The sequence below is a fragment of the Motacilla alba genome, chromosome 9 (assembly GCF_015832195.1).
Source record: "Motacilla alba alba isolate MOTALB_02 chromosome 9, Motacilla_alba_V1.0_pri, whole genome shotgun sequence".
Lineage (NCBI taxonomy): Eukaryota > Metazoa > Chordata > Aves > Passeriformes > Motacillidae > Motacilla > Motacilla alba.
The window spans coordinates 14,570,159-14,585,744 of NC_052024.1; the positions used below are offsets into that span (position 1 = coordinate 14,570,159).

The 15,586-nt window shown below is 46.5% G+C and overlaps 1 protein-coding gene across 5 annotated transcripts in view; it reads right to left on the reverse strand.

Moving 5' to 3' along the window:
* Window positions 1-258: 258 nt before the first annotated feature.
* LOC119704597 (interleukin 1 receptor accessory protein) overlaps window positions 259-15,586 on the reverse strand; it is a 51,776-nt gene continuing 36,448 nt past the window's right edge. For 3 of the 5 annotated variants that reach the window (XM_038146071.1, XM_038146073.1, XM_038146074.1), the window contains 3 exons: window positions 13,459-13,608; window positions 12,470-12,613; window positions 259-2,863 (listed from right to left, as the gene is read on the reverse strand). In XM_038146071.1, coding sequence (XP_038001999.1) covers window positions 2,145-2,863; window positions 12,470-12,613; window positions 13,459-13,608 — 1,013 coding nt within the window. In that variant the 3' untranslated portion in view covers window positions 259-2,144. Of the gene's footprint in view, window positions 2,864-5,676; window positions 9,827-12,469; window positions 12,614-13,458; window positions 13,609-14,051; window positions 14,652-15,586 lie in introns of those variants that run through there. The other 2 variants (XM_038146075.1, XM_038146076.1) reach the window with 2 other exon arrangements.

A 15,586-nucleotide genomic window follows, 5' to 3' on the forward strand; every position in this document is an offset into this window, starting at 1 on the left:
CTGGCTCTGTTGAAGCATCAGGAAAAGCAATGGTCATTACTAGTTTGCATTCGTTCTTTCATGAAGAGATGACAGTTTGCCCCAAAAGGCTGCATTTGGCCATTTTGTGCATCTGTGAGGAGCTCCAGCTGTTGTTTCCTCTATCTTTGCATTGTTGTAGCTGACCGAGACAATACCACAATCAAATAAGGGCAAAGTCTGTAAATAAAAGCTGTTTAAATGCCAACAAATAACAAATATGTTGACTCTGGAGGCTGATTGATTACAAATTATTTATATTTTGTAGCTGCACTTTTCAGCACTACCAGACTCACTGACAGTACCATCCCACATTTAATTGTAAGCAACTGGAGTAATTTCATGGCATTTTGATTACGTCTTACAATGCATCCTGCAATGTGTCAGCTAGCTTTCCAAATATCTTATTCCTGCTTCTCCTCTGCTCACTGAGAATAGCCACATACGGACAAAGCTTTTCTGAGCATTTTACAATGTTTCTGATGGAAACTAGAGAGAAATCCACACCTGGAAACTTCTCCAGAGTCTGAATTTTTAACTCTTATGAGTTGGTAGGGGTTTGTTGCCCTTGTTTTATTTAGATTGACTCAGCACCAGGTTTTTTGGTTTCTATTTCTCAGTCTGTTGCAGGAGGCTGTTAGTATTCAGCTCACAGAGGCTTCTAACAGGAGAGCTGTCAGCTGTGCTTGATCTCAGAAGGAAAGGATCAAAAAAGCCAGGGCAATACTGAGGAAGAGGGTCTGCTGAGGGAAGGAAAGTGATATATGAATTATAACTGGACTTCAGCACTATTAAAATGGATGAGACATGGCCCCGTCCTTCCTCACAGCTCCAGCAAGTTCACCTGAGGCCATCAGATAGGGGTCCTGGAGCCACCAGACCCTGTACCCCAAGGGCTCAGATCATATTTTCAAGGCAGAAGAAAAATAATTACTTGTCAATCTGATACACAATTACTGGACTGACTAGAGGGGTGAAGGAGACCTTTTTGGTCTCAGGGAAAGAAAACAAATGTAGTGTATTAGCAGGCCTGTCATGCCAAAGCTTCAGCTGAAGGCAAGCAACTGGCTGCCAGGATTAGCGCCCTTCCTTGGTGGGGAAAGAAGTCCTTACACAATGTAGAATGAGGCAAATGAAGCTTTCCGTGCAGGAGAAAAATGGGAAACACTGCTGACAGCCAGCTCAACAGACTGATGAAACAGCAGCCCCAGGGAGACTGTTCAAAGGCTCTTTTGGTTATTTAATGAAGTGTGGTTGAGTTTTGACCCCTCAGATTCAGCGCCGGAGGTTTTCTGTGAGCGTTTGAGGTCTTGCTCCTATCCCTGGGCTCATTGGCTACTCAGAGAATTTTTTTAATCATATTCCCTGTAATGGTTTTCTTTCCTGCTGTGTGGAAGGCCACTCAACTGACAGAACAAATTCCTCATATGGTGAAGTGGAGATAGGGCCCAAGCCCAGGAGCCCCCTGCAAGCTGAGGGAACAGGAGGGAACCTCAGCCAGCTTGGGTAAACGATATCTCCAGGCAACACCTTGTGAACATACAGCATTTACCAGTTCCTATGGAACTTTTTAGCAGGTTAAAGAAATCTATTTTATTTAGAGAGAAAGGGCTTGTCTTGAAACTGTTGAGCAAGTTCTCTTAGACCACAGTGGATAACTGCAGTGGCAGGGGCTCCCATTACCCTCATTAGCAAAGTTTGAGCCTTTGCAAAATGCAGGCTTGCTCCCCTTTCTCCAAAGGTACTGCCAGCAGGATGGCTTCTCCCTGCTCCCTCCCTTCCCAGGCCCCAGCTGGGGACCTGCCCTCCTCACCCGACCCCAGCAGCAGCCCTGCTGCAAACACAGCCACGGTGTGGAAAAGCAACGCCAGAGAAACGCATTTTCAGCTCCGCTTTGTAATTTAAATTCAGGAGAAGCACCCGACAGGAAGCCCCCAGCCGCTGCGCTGCGCACGGCTGCAGGTCCCTGGCTCAGGTCACCAGCAGGAGTATTGCTGCAGTCCTCCATGCAGGCATGGCACTGACACTTAACGGCACCATGCCAGCCTGTGACATGGTAAAAATATCCTGAGGCCGCAGTGAGTTTCTTTCAGTGGCCCAGCACGAGCAGCGCTTCGGCCTGTGGGTTAGAGCACGTAGAAGTCATTGTTGTTTGACAGGTCACTGTAATGGCAGAGGGCGAGAGCGGGGCCCTGTGCCGGCGGGGGCTCGGCTCGCGCCCTGCCCTGAAGGCCCTGTGCCGGGGCGCTGCCCGAGCCCGGGGTGCAGAGGTGACTGTCCCACCTGGGCTCGGCCGCGGCCTGGTGCTTGTGTCTGCTGCTGCCATTGCAGTAGGTCCCACAGCAGCGGCACGTCAGGAAGTGCTTGGCTCGCTGTTTGGCCTTTGACTCGGAGGCCGAGGCCGTCCCTCCGTGAGTGAGAGTCACAGGAGTGGCACCCCGTGGGTCGGGCTGCCCTTTCAAGCGGCTCCTTCTCCTCTGCACGGGGTCCAGGCTGATGTCGGACTGGGAGGAGCAGCTCTCGTTCCAGCCGGCGCTGGCGCTCAGGCTGCGCAGCGGCAGGGCGAGCCGCAGCGCCTTCCAGAACTGCGAACCCGAACGCTTGGACTTCTCCCCCTTCCAGGTGACGAAGGAGACAGATTCCTTCAGCTGGAGGATGCTGGGGTGGGTGCACTGCAGCGGCCTGTACTCCACCACGATGAGCTTGGTGGCTATGGCGTTCTGGCACATGATGCCCAGCTTGAACTCCAGAAGGCTGATGCTCTTCTCTGTCAGGTAGTCAGGACTCAGGACCACGATCATCCTGCGGCTCCTCTGGATGAAGTCGAACACGGCTTCAGTGGTATCTAAGAGTACAAGGGCAGAGGAATTGGGGTGCACAAAGAGAAGGGAGTGGGGAGAGAAAAGCTGAGGAAGCTGCTTGGTGGCATACCTGCACAGATCCCTCTTCCCACAGAGGGAAACCTGGCACAAGCTCTGTGACTTTTAACTTGCCCACCCTCCTGCTGGCAGCATTTTTGCTGTGCAGTAGGTTTTTGAGAAGGCTGAGGCGATAAATGAGAAGCCAGGATATGCCATGATTGTACTCTGACTTTGGACACCATCAGTCATGCCCTGAGAAGTGCAGGCATTTGATAAAGGGTGGGTCTTGTTTGGGAGCCACCTGCCCACAGCTTGAGCAATTCTTTGCGTTAGGGGATCAAAGCAATTGTGTCATCCTACCCCAGCTCAAACTGCAGGGGCTGACCCACCTCCCCCCTGTCATGCTCTCTCATCTTTAAGAAGAAACCTCCAAATTTAGAAAGCAAAAATGTCAGCCTTAAACCCCTCCACCAGTTCCCCTAGGCATCATGGGGGGTAGAAATACTGTCCTTCAAAGTGTTTCTTGGGATTAATTGCAGGTTGTAAAGCTCAGGAAGAAGCTTAGCTGAAATGGTGCCAGGCAAGAGCAACATTTCTTTTATTACCAATTTTGAAAAGCAGCAAACCTGAAGGATGTCCTTGGACTTCTACCTGTGGCTTGGGACACAGAAAGTATATTGAAGGTGTAGTGGCTAAAGGGTGAGCAGTGGAAAGGATGGGAACTATATGGCTGGGGCACTCAGCAATTTAACAAAAGCTGAGTAATAAAACTGAAAAAAAAATTTAAAAACCCATACACTTACTAAGTGCTGGTGCCTGAGATGAGAGGGGACCCAAGGACAAACTGGTGTTCCAGCAAGACATGGATCATTAGAGTAAGAGCTCTTGCACATTCAGAGAGAAAAATCTGCCTCTAGGAATGTCTTTCAAAGAGCTGTTCTGGGAAGAAGAGCTACCTCCCTCTTCCCTTCCATTTCACACTGCTAAAGCCTTCATTCCTCAGGCTGGAGACTCTCCTCTCTCCCTGACAGTGGAATACTGCTCTTTTATATGAATAAAAATACTGTTCCTTCCCTGCAATGGCAATGCCTCTTAATTCTCCCAGCACTTTGCTGTCTCTTATCTCACAGCAGAAGGTGTACTGTGTTGCATCTGAATGCACCTTATTTTAATATGGTACAGAGCAGTACTTTTCAAAGAAGTATGACTAGCTGTAAAGCTCATTGTCACTAGATTATTTGGAGACCCAGATAGGAAAAATGATCATACAGTAAAATACTAATGGAGAAAATAGGACACTGTTTGGTTAATAAAATACTGGAATTAAAATCAAATTATTTTGAGGGGTTTTTTTTCTTGTAGAAAAAGTTTGGTGATATTTTTACCCCCCAACACACAGAGGAAAACACTGATTCATTGAAATCAAAAGTAGATGATAGTCAGCTCTGTCAGAATTGTCACTTACCACCATGACACGTTTTTACCATCCTTTTTCAAAGGCATAAAAAATTGGCAGCAATCTCCTAAGTCCAGATCTCATTCAAACTTTTCTACAAGTGATTGAAATCTATTTTGAAAACAGCCAGGCTTCAACAGTTTGTGAAAGAAAAAGCTCTTTTGCTGTTTGAAAGGTCTTTCTGTTTGAAACTGGAATCACAGAACCCCAGCAAAATGTAAGCAGGAGCAGCCCCTGGGAAGTCTACGTGCCTGCTCAAAAAGCCCAGCTTCAATTAACATGAATGACTCTGATGCTGCTGAAATGAAATGTTTTGATTGAGGTGACAGTGCTGGTTTTCTTTTGTCAATTTTGAATTTGCAACACTTTTTGAGACATTTTGAGAGTCATGTTTTTTGACACTTTTTTTTTGAGACTTTTTTTTTTTTGCAAGGAAGGTGTTCAAATTTCCAAAGATATATTTGATTTTGAGAAAGGAGTGCATTTAGACTTGGCTGACCAGGATACTTGGGATGTTCAGTTTGCAGTGTTTACTCAGCTCAGGAAAAATCCTGAGCAGACACTTCACAGTGTGCAGGCAGGATCTTCCCTCCCAGTGAAACAGCACTGGATGGGACAGGCAGCAATAACACTGCAGGGGCTTGGGGATTCAGTACTCTTGGTTATCTGCTTTTTACTAAAAAAACCTTCCATCTTTTCTAAATGTTTGCAAAAGGCACTGCATATTTTTATTTGTTTATTTGTGTCTCCCCAATGCACCCCAAAGATGTAACAGATTATAAGGATTATGGTCACAGATCCCAAATCCATAGACCTCAAATCTATAGGTGGTCACAGGTACTCATTTTGCTAGTGGTCTGGAAGTGCTGGGCTGTCTCTCAACTTACCTGCAGGCAGGCAAGAAAGGGACTTGGATGAGAAAATATGAAGCTGACTGAACCTAGAAACTGATTGGCAAAGTAGCCTGACAGTGAGTTTGATTTCTGTGGTTTTGGCAGATTTCTAAAATTCTGATTTGATATTTAAAGCAGAGATTATATTGCCTTCCCATCTTTCTGTCCTGTGTTTGCCATGTGAGCACTCTTCAGACCAGAGACTTTCTGTGTGTGCGCATCCACTGCTGTGAGACATCTGAATGCTGTGTGTCACTGTGTTTCTGCTTGGATGGTCCTGGGAGCTCAGGTGCCTCTGCAGGCAGAGCATGAAACAGCCAGAAAAATGTCCCATTCCAAGGAGGAGCCCCAAATGATCTTGATGCTTGGACTACACACTATCATCTTTCTTTAACAGCATTTCGCAGACGTAATGGGAAGATGGTACTTATGAGAAATGCACAAGGACTGAAATGCAAAAATGAAAATGTTTTATTGAAAAGCAAAATAAAATAATACTGACACTTCACAAACCAAATCACACAAAGGCAAAAACATACAGAAAAGGGAAAACTCTGGAACAGCTGTACAACATCAAACAGTACGGGAAGGGAAGATATTTTTTCCAATTTGTGCCACGCTGTTTCCCGATGACAAACAATGAGGAACTTTGCATGAGCTGCATATTGATAAATGTTAGGTTAGAGCACAGAAACTCAAATGAATCAACTGATTCAGATGGATGCTGTGACAGAATCCCACAATGGAAACCGCATATGGCATAGAATGAAATGACAGGCGTCTCTGAGGCACTTGCAGATCTACTTTACAGTTGGGACTGGACTTTACCCTTGGCCTGAAATACCCCAGCAAAGCCAGTGGTAAAGCTCCTGGGTGAGTGGAACCTGCTTCTGGACTCTTCCTTCCACACTGCTCCCTCTGACCTCTCAGGCCCCTTCCAAACCTTTGCACATTTTGCATTGTGCCTGCTCTGCTGATGTCTCTCAGTAACCCTGTTCTGGGGTTGCAATGACACCAAAAGCCACTGCAGTGTATGCCTGAGAAAGTCCAGGTCTATTAATTATTTGGAAAACTCTTTCAATAAAATCAGCAAAATTTACAAGGTTGATTTAACTTCCTAAAATAATCATACTTATTAAAATCTCATCATAAAATCTCTTGGTATCTCAGGCAAAAGTGAGATGTGATGTAGTGAAGTCTGGGATGTCAATTCAATTTATGAGTATTTGGGAGTCAATCTTTTAAAAATCATATGGGAACCTAACACAGCTCTGCTTTGGCTTCAGGGCCTTCCCTCTGCCTGCAGATCTGGCAGCTGATCACAGAGATGCTTAAAACACAAACAAAAAGGTGAAGCTGGGCACAATGACAGGGTTGCGATGGGTTCACAAAGCTGAGCACGGGTTTGCGTGCTATCTCTTCTAAATGAAGTTTTCTGGAGTGTGGGAAGCAGCTCTGGCCCTCCACAGACAACCACAGTAGAAAAGCTCATAACAAAACTTTTAAGCACCTCGAAGCAGATGAGGAGCTCCACTGCCTCCAGTGAAGCTGACTGCTATTTTACCTGCTTAAATCAAAGCTTACTTGGGGTGGGAAAGATGAAGAGGACAGTAAGAAAGAAGCCCTATTTGTTACACATCTGTACAGTGTCCTGGTTCCGGCCAGGACAGGGTTAGTTTTTGCAGTAGTCAGGAGGGGGCATGTCCAGGACACTGAAGTTATTCTATACCACCTTTCATTTGCAAGGGTGGAGGGAAAGGGGTCTCTTTTGGAGAGAAAGGGTCCCAGCACAGCGCAGCTGGGCCAGTGCAGGGCAGCAGAAGGATATGGTCAATTGCCAGGGGGTTTTTCCATGAGAATTACTAATTTCCTGTACCCTCTATCACCAGTATTGTTGTTGTTAATGTTCATTTTCTTATCTCATTGCTGTTTCCAGTAAATTTTTCTTATCTCATGGCAGGATCTTTACCTTTTGTGCCTCCAATTTTCCTCTCCCTCCCTCTGCAGAAGGAGGGAGAGGGGGGGAAATGAGGGGCACATGGTTTCAGGGGGAGCCCTGAATTGTGGGGTACCATTCCTAAACATGACACACAGTACCTGACTAAGGGCATGGGGGGCTGTAGCCCCCTGCAGCCCTGGAATAACATTATTAATCATAAAATGCTAAGGGCAAAAGGTTTTCCTGACACCATTCAGTCCCACACCTTTAAGGCTGGGCTTTTTACTGGGATGCCCTCAAAGCTCCCAGCTCAGCTGGGTGAATAGTGCATAGACTCCTAATTGTAGTGCTTTTATAGTGTCATTATGAATGCTTATGCCTCACGCACTGGACACCAGCAGAACAAATGCATGAGTCAAAGGTGACTCAGGAGCAACCATCAGCAATAAAAATAAGTATGCACTTGGTGTGTGTAATACTGAACTCCACAATTAAGTGGGCAGGTCTTTGCACTAAGAGCTGCAGGAGTATGGAGACATCCCCTGAGCCTGAAGTTTATTTGAAAACATTGTGAACCAGAGCACCAGTCAATGCCAGGGCCCCACTGTGCTTTGGTTTGTCCTACAAGAGAGATTAAACTCTCCTCCTCAGCATGAACTGTGTGATGGGGGTAACTCACCATGCTCTCTCCTGCTGGAACAAGGACACCTACACAGTGGGATTTTGTGCTTCTGTTTTGTGCAAATGTTGCAGAAGCTGAGATACACTCTCTGTTCTGCAGCTTTGGGCGGGAATCAAGATTGGGAGAGACTTGCTTTGTAAAGCCAAAGCTAGTTTAAACCTAAACCCTGAATTAGGAATGGCAACGTTGCTCAAAATCAGGCATTGAAGACAGAGTCTTTATAAAATCATAGAATAATTTGGGTTGGGAAGAACCTTCAAAGGCCACCCTCCCTGCAATAAGCAGGGACATATTCAGCTGGATCAGATTACTCACAACCTAGTCCAACCTGGCCTTGAATGGTTCCAGAGATAGGGTATCCATCTCCCTTGGCAACTTGTGCCAGTGTTCTACCACCCTCATTGTAAAAGATGTCCTCCTTAAATGTAGTCTGAATCTACTCTCTTTTAGTTTAAAACCATTACCCCTTGTTCATAAAGGGGTAATTGCAAAAGGCCCTACTAAAAATCTGACCCCATTTTTCTTACAAGCTCCCTTTAAGCACTGAAAGGCCACAAAAAGGTCTCCCAGGAGCCCTCTCCAGGGAGAAAATCCCCAGCTTTCTCAGCCTGTCCTCACAGTCTTACCTACATGGACAGAACTAGTAGTTTTTAGGAAGTTCAAGTAAGTTTCTGGAGTGTCCTTCTGAGTTGGACTTATATCCATGTAATTCCTAAGACCTTGGAAGCACCTTGCACGATGCTTTCCCCCAGCCAGTGGCAGAGAGATTAGGCAGGTTCAGTAGTACATTGGGGTTCCTTGTAGTGCTTGTGAAGTCCCTGAGTTTACTCTACAAATAAACATCTCTCGCATGCTCCACAGCCTGTACTCATGAGAGATTTCCCTGGATTACAAGCAGCTCTGAAGGACCTGGGGCACTTGTGAGACTGCAGAGTCCCAGAGACTGACCACTTGTTACTAGATGTGCTACAATACAAATAGCACCCAGTAGAGCTGTGGGGGTTTTTTTAATGCTTCTGTAACAGCCATTTCCCATTGCCAAACTACCTGGATGCATCTGCTTCAAAGGAAATTTGGGGAACAAAGATGAGGAGCACCAAAAGTCCATGCTCCCTACAGTGCAGCAGGAGTCTGTGATTCCCCCAAGTGACTGGGACTACAGACCTGGGACATGCAGGAAAGGCTCTACACTGGAGCCACCCTGCAAATTGTTCCTCAGCCTCTGCAACAGGGACTGAGGACCAGAAAGGAGTGAAGTTACTTAGGACTAGAAAGAAGCTCTGTCCTGGATGCTAATGAAGGTCCCATAGGAACTGGATCTAGGAGTACTGGCCATGCTATCACAAGGTGCTGGATGCATCCCACCTAGATAGCAAATTTAGACCTTAAGCCCAGGGCTTGTGTGGTTGATAACAAGGACATACATGTACAGAAAGCTGGTGTTTGCATCTTCGGTCTCTCTAATGACAGAGCAATATCAAAGCTACAGGGAAAACATGACTATCCTCTGAAATGCTTGGGACATGGTCCTTCATGGAAAAAACCCTGAGTTCCTCCCTACTCCCTGGCCTAACTTGTGGATTTTTGAGGTGTGTTTTGGTTTGTTTTCTGATTGTGTCAAACATTTTTCAGGGATATGCATCAACCCATCAAGGCTTAAACTCGTGCTAATTTTTTTCACTGGCATTTCCACCTGCAGCTGCTTCCAGAACCTGCCCTTTGGGAACTTGGATTTCTCGCCTTTCCATTTAATGACATTCAAGGCTGCCTTGGCCTGCTTCAGCTCCTTCACTTTGCTCTTCTTGATGGCTTTGTACTGCACTAGAATGACTTTGATGTTGCCCTTGGAGGCCATATTCTCTAGGCCAGCCTTGAGCTCCAGCAGGGCCTGTGTCCCCTGCAAGACGTAGTTGGGGCTCAGGACAACAAGCAGACGTCGACTTTTCTGGATGAAGCTCAGGGTTTCATCTGTGACAACTGGGAGAAAGAAACATTGAGGTGGTTAGTGATGCCCAAGAACATGCTGCTGAGCTGCTGCTGTGACAGCAGGTGACTCTTGAAGGGGACAATAAATCCCTTGAAGGCCCTCTCTAGACTACACTGGTGCTTCCCAACCCTGTTAGTGACTCCAGGTGGGACCTCCTACTCCAGGGCTGGTTCCCACTACCCCACACAGTGGCATATTCTCCATCACTCCAGACTACCTATAGATGCCTTTTCTCCTCCCCATGCTACACACAGATAACCAAGAGAGCTACACCTAAAAGTCACTGTACTACACATCGGTGACACCACCCAGTGCTGTGAGGATGCCTTGAGGCCAAGAGGGCTGCTGATCTCAGCTGAGATTTAGCTTCCTTCTGATGAGAGGGGGAAAAGAGGCTCTCTGGAGCAAAGCAGGGAAAATGCCAGCTGCATAACACAGGAACTCAAGGGAAAGACTCACCCTGAAGAGGCTTCAGGAAGCCTGAATGTCTATGCTTACATCCTCATCTGGCAGATGTCCAGAATGACTCTGGATACTCCCTTCACTCCTCTTGCCTCAGTTTCCCCACACAAAGTAAGTATTCACACCATCCCCAAGTGTCCTCATAGGATAATTTGCTTTGGTAATGCTACCATCCTAACTCCCGTTACTCATCCATCTGCTCCTGCTGCCGTCATCTATGAAAGCAGATTAGAGCATTTTTAGAACTGACTCTGAGGACTTCTAGTGAAGCGTCCCAAAAATGACATCCTTTGAGCTAGAGAAATGTCATGGTAACTGTGGATCCTCTTTAATTTTCTAACATCTGCAGGTAGACTGTCCTTGGCCATCATCTATAATTAATGTGAAAATCCCTTGTAAGTGCGAATCCGAGTGCTTGTACTCTCTGCTGAAGGATCTCCCACACTTCCTTGATAAGGGAACGCTCTTGACTGGTCAGAAATTACAATGGAGAGTAAAATAATGCTGACAGACAACTTCATTTAGCTGTCAAGCACATTTGATTAGTTCCTGTCAGCTAACTCACGGGATAATCCATTTCCCACTGTTTCTTCATCAAGGACAACATAACTCTCTACCCATGACACAGATGCACGCTCTGGAGGCATGACACCAGCTGCCAAAAGCTATTTCCTGGCCCCTGTGCTTTCCTGAGAAGGAGATTAGTCAAATCCTGGCTAAGAAGCTCTGGGGAAGCCCCAGCAGTATCGTGGATGGCAGTGCAGTGACAAACCACTCCGGCAGCACTCCGCAGAGCTGGCACTGGCTTGAGGCTGGCAGGGACTGAGGGGGGCACAGATGGAAACCTTTGGGGGTAAGGTAGGTGAGGGACAGAGAGCCCAGGAGAGCAGTGCTGGGAGGAAAATGACATCCTCTAAAGTGAACAGGCCAAGAAGCAGCGGAGTGAATAGCAGGGAGATGGACATCTGGTGAAAATGGCTCAGAGCAAACCTGTTCTGAGCCTGACCCTGGCATCAAGCAAATTGAGCCTGGAGGGTGCCCTGCCACATCATTCAGGCTCTCTTCAAGGAGGAACAGCACCAGGATTGCAGCTGTCTCACTGAGACACATATTTATTTACCCTCAAACTTTAAGGTGCTCCCAGATCCTGGCAACAATCCAGGAGAGAAAGACAACAGAACCCAGACTGATTCTGCTCCCTTTTTCAGGTAGGTGGGCTGAGAATCCAGCAGTCCCCCTTGTTCCTACTCAAAAGGGACACCACAACAGACTTTCCCAGCACAGGTTTTGTCACAAAAAAAAAAAAAAAGTCTTTGGGATCCTGAGCCAAAGCTCATTAATTTGAAGCAGGGTGGTCTGCACTGGCAGAAATTCAGACTTCGAAATTTTAATAGGCATCAGGATCATACAACCAACTAAGCCTCCAAAAAACTAAAAATCAAGAGTGTTGTCTAGATTTGTGCCCTTGCTGTGGAACTTGTGTGAATGTGTAACTGGATAGCTTCACAAACTTCCATTCTTGGTGATTCCCTGCCTCCCTGAAGCAGACATTATGTCCAGAACCTTGTATGATTTATCTCAAAACAGTAAAAAACTACTACATCTTACTGAAGAGATGAGTCTCACTACCTGCAACAAAGTCCTTTTAATAATAGCAGCTAAATTGTATGCCATTTTAGACACAAACTCCCTAATTAACATGGATGAATAGGACACACATTATCTTCTCACTGATTTTGACATCTTCCACTCCCTCCTGAAGTGGACACTCCTGGTTTTTACAAGGATTCTCCATTATCCTCTGTGAGCTGATCCAGTATAACACTTTCCCTGCCTCTTCTAGCCTTGACTTTATCCCATTTTTTAAGGTAGCTCAGAGGGCTTGCAGGAAGGTCAGTTTTCCAGTTCCCCATGCTGACATTCCTGCACATCGCTCCTGGAAAGAGCAACTGAAACAACCAACCACCATCCCCTCAGCAGCCATTTTTGCAGCCTGGAGCATCTGCAACACTGTCATGTGAAGCAAAAACATTAGAAGACACTGAAAAGAGTTCATTAACAGTGATGTGGAAAAAAACCAAAAACATAATCTGGATAGGCTTGTTGCAATCAATGATCAATACCTCAAAGAACAATAAAGAGGACATGCATGGAGCATGAGAGATACTCACTTCCCCCAGGGAGGCTGTCTCTGTCGAAGATACACAGCTTGTACCCGAACTCGTTCTCCAGGACTCCCCGCAGCGTCAGCAGCACAAACTCCTCCTCCTCCGCGTTGCGCGCGTAGGACACGTACACATCGTACTCCTTCCCGTCTGGGCAGTGCGAGCACAGGGGGACACAAAGGGCACAAGGGACACCTGTCATACTGCCCATGCTGGGCCTTTGACTTGCAACAGAAGCAGGCTGGAAGGCTCAGTTGGAGCCCAGGCACTGCAGGTTAAGGCACGGAGATTTCAACAGACGAACCCGCTCTGTCCAGGCTTCTTCTGCCTTTTGACACCTCTGACTCTGCTCCCTCTTGCTGCTGTCTATCCACATGAGCAGTCCCACCAGACAGAGACTTGCACCCTGCCTACACCCTCTGAGAGCTGCTGCACCCCCGTGGCAGGTTCACACCACAAGCTGCAAGGGCTCAAACACCCTCCTCCTCCTCCAGAGGAGAAAATCTCACCTCAGAGTCCCTAGCAATGAACTCCCAGTAACACAGGGAAGAACTGAGGACAGAATGGTGATTTCCACATCCTTTTGGATGCCTTCCCATATTTTAAAGCAGATCACTCTGGATCAGATCACGAATCCTTTAGATAGAGTCACCAGGGAAACAAGGGACTTACTGAAACCTGATGATGTATCTTGACAATCTAGATTGGATGATACAGGTAGATCAGTGGGGCAGGGCCCTGGGGAGCTTGGCATGTCCATGCTCCACCTCTGCAGAGAATACAGAGGACTTCTTTCTCCTTTTCCCTGAGCCAAAAGCCTGACTCCTCTTGCTCTAATGAGCAATGACCCACACAACTGCATGTAGATAGAGAAATGGAAGGTCAAAATGTCGTTATGTTGTGAAGAGGTTTAAAAATAGCTTATAGGAAAACTCCTCTTTGAAAATAAAGGGCCTGCAGCAGGATAAATAAAAGAAAGCATTTTAACTCATTACCTAGAATGGTTTCATCCGTTCCAAAATGAGCCCGATAGAAGAGGACCATTTCAAGCCAATACACGTGATAGATGACTATGAGCACCACGACAAGCAGGATGGTGGCCCCCAGGCCACAGGCCAGCTCCACAGTGTACTTGGGTGCTACAACTGAGTACAAAAATAGACAGGGGGTCAGGGTTAAAGGACAGGTTGGACCTTCAGCTGGGCAGGAACAAGCCTGTGTCATGTGCAGCCAAACACCACAGAGAAACAGCCAGGAGCCAAGCTGACCCTTCAGAATAAGGTGGCCCAAGCCAAGGCTGTTCTGACAGGACACATGATAGCTGGCCACCCTGGAGCCCCATTCTGGGTTATTAGGTCTGGTTATGCTGGCAGAGCAAGTCCATAGCACAGGCTGGACTTCTGTCTCCAAGTGAGGCCCTGGGAGCAGTCAGGTGATAGAATGACCTGTTGGTGGAATAAACCTGCACAGTCCAAAGCCAGAACATGAACATGACTCTCAGTTTCTGTGCCTATGATGACTCCCAAGATGTTAGAAAGTCCTTTTTGTCCCAGCCCTGCGACCGAAGAAGAAGTCAACACTCGTTGGCTCTGCTTCTCAATGTTGTTTATTTTTTCTTATCTATAACATTCTTTCTCTGACCTGCTGAGATCTGTTCAGCAGATCGGGTTGAGGCACAGTGTCTGCCCTTGGGGTGGTGTTAGTTTTTTTATACTAAAAACTACGTGTACGTTATTTACAGTAATTTTCCAATACCTATCACCTATGTTAGACAGTCTGTCTCTAAACCAATCCTAAAGTGTCACTATCACAGCAGAAGATTGAGGACAAGAAGAAGAAGGAGAAGGACAGGACATGCCCAGACTCCTCCATCTTGCCTTTTGAACCCCCATTCTAAAACCCCAAAATTCTACTTTTTGACCCTGTGACAAATTAACTATCACTCTACTCAAACTCTTGCGGCTTGTAAATCTTCATACAAAGTTGGTAGTATTTTCTATGGGCTAAAATCAAAGGCATAGGTGTTTTGATTCTGTGCCAAGGTCTCTGAGTCCCTCGCTGGGATCTTGAGTCCTCCAGGGCAGCCAGAGGAATGTCCTGGATCCCGACACATGACCTTCTCAGCAGTATCAGCAAACTCTTGGGGGAACACAACTGCTCTGACTTCTAAGAGATCCAGATAAAGCATCTGCAGCAAAATAAAGGCAATGGTCACCGTTCTCCCTCCCTATCAAACAGACACGGGTCTCATGGCTTGTCCCAGACTGATGCCCAGGATAGAACTAGCCATGGCCTGACTCTTTTCGACCATGAAAGAAGAATCAGAGTTCCTTACAGAAAAGCTGAAATGCTTGCAAATAAAGAGGGCAACCTGTGACCATCAAGCCAGAATATCCCAGGCTCCCTCCAACTCATGCACTGTCTGTCACACCACTGCTGCTTCTTTGTACTAAGGACAGAAAATTTCTAACTGTATCCCTGGGCAACTCTGTTGGTGGCAGTTGATGTGCAAATTGGCAAACTGCACAATAACAGAACAACAGGGAGTGGAAACACCACCATATTCCAATATTTAATAAGCTGCTAATAAAACTGAATTACAAAATCGAAAATGGAAGGAATTTATTAATGTTCATTAGGTGATGAGCAGCAGAAGTACATGAGAAGGAGAGGGAAATCATCCAGAAAAAGCAAGAAATGTATATGACCTAATGTAATGGAAGAGTTGGAGCCAACATATAGAGCCACTTGCTAAAAGCCAGGTGCTGAGGGGTTAGTTCTGGCATGCCTGTGCTCCTAAGGGATGTGCAGTGGGATGGGCTGCACTGAGCTTAGCTAAAGGGTTGTCTGCCAGCAGCAGCTAGGGATGGCTCTTGCACTTCGGTGTGGAATAGAGCAGGAAGGAGCGGGGGGTAACCACGTCTGCTCAGAGCAAACCCAGTCAACTAACCAAGAACAGACGTGGGGAGGAAAAGAGAGGATAGTACAGATCAGTCGACTAGAAAACAGTATTTAGGCACTGATATTTAGAGAAAGAATCTGAGCATTTCAGATTCACTTCTGCTACATGTACAAATATTATCACCCAGAAGAATTATATATGGAGTATGAACTCAATGGCAG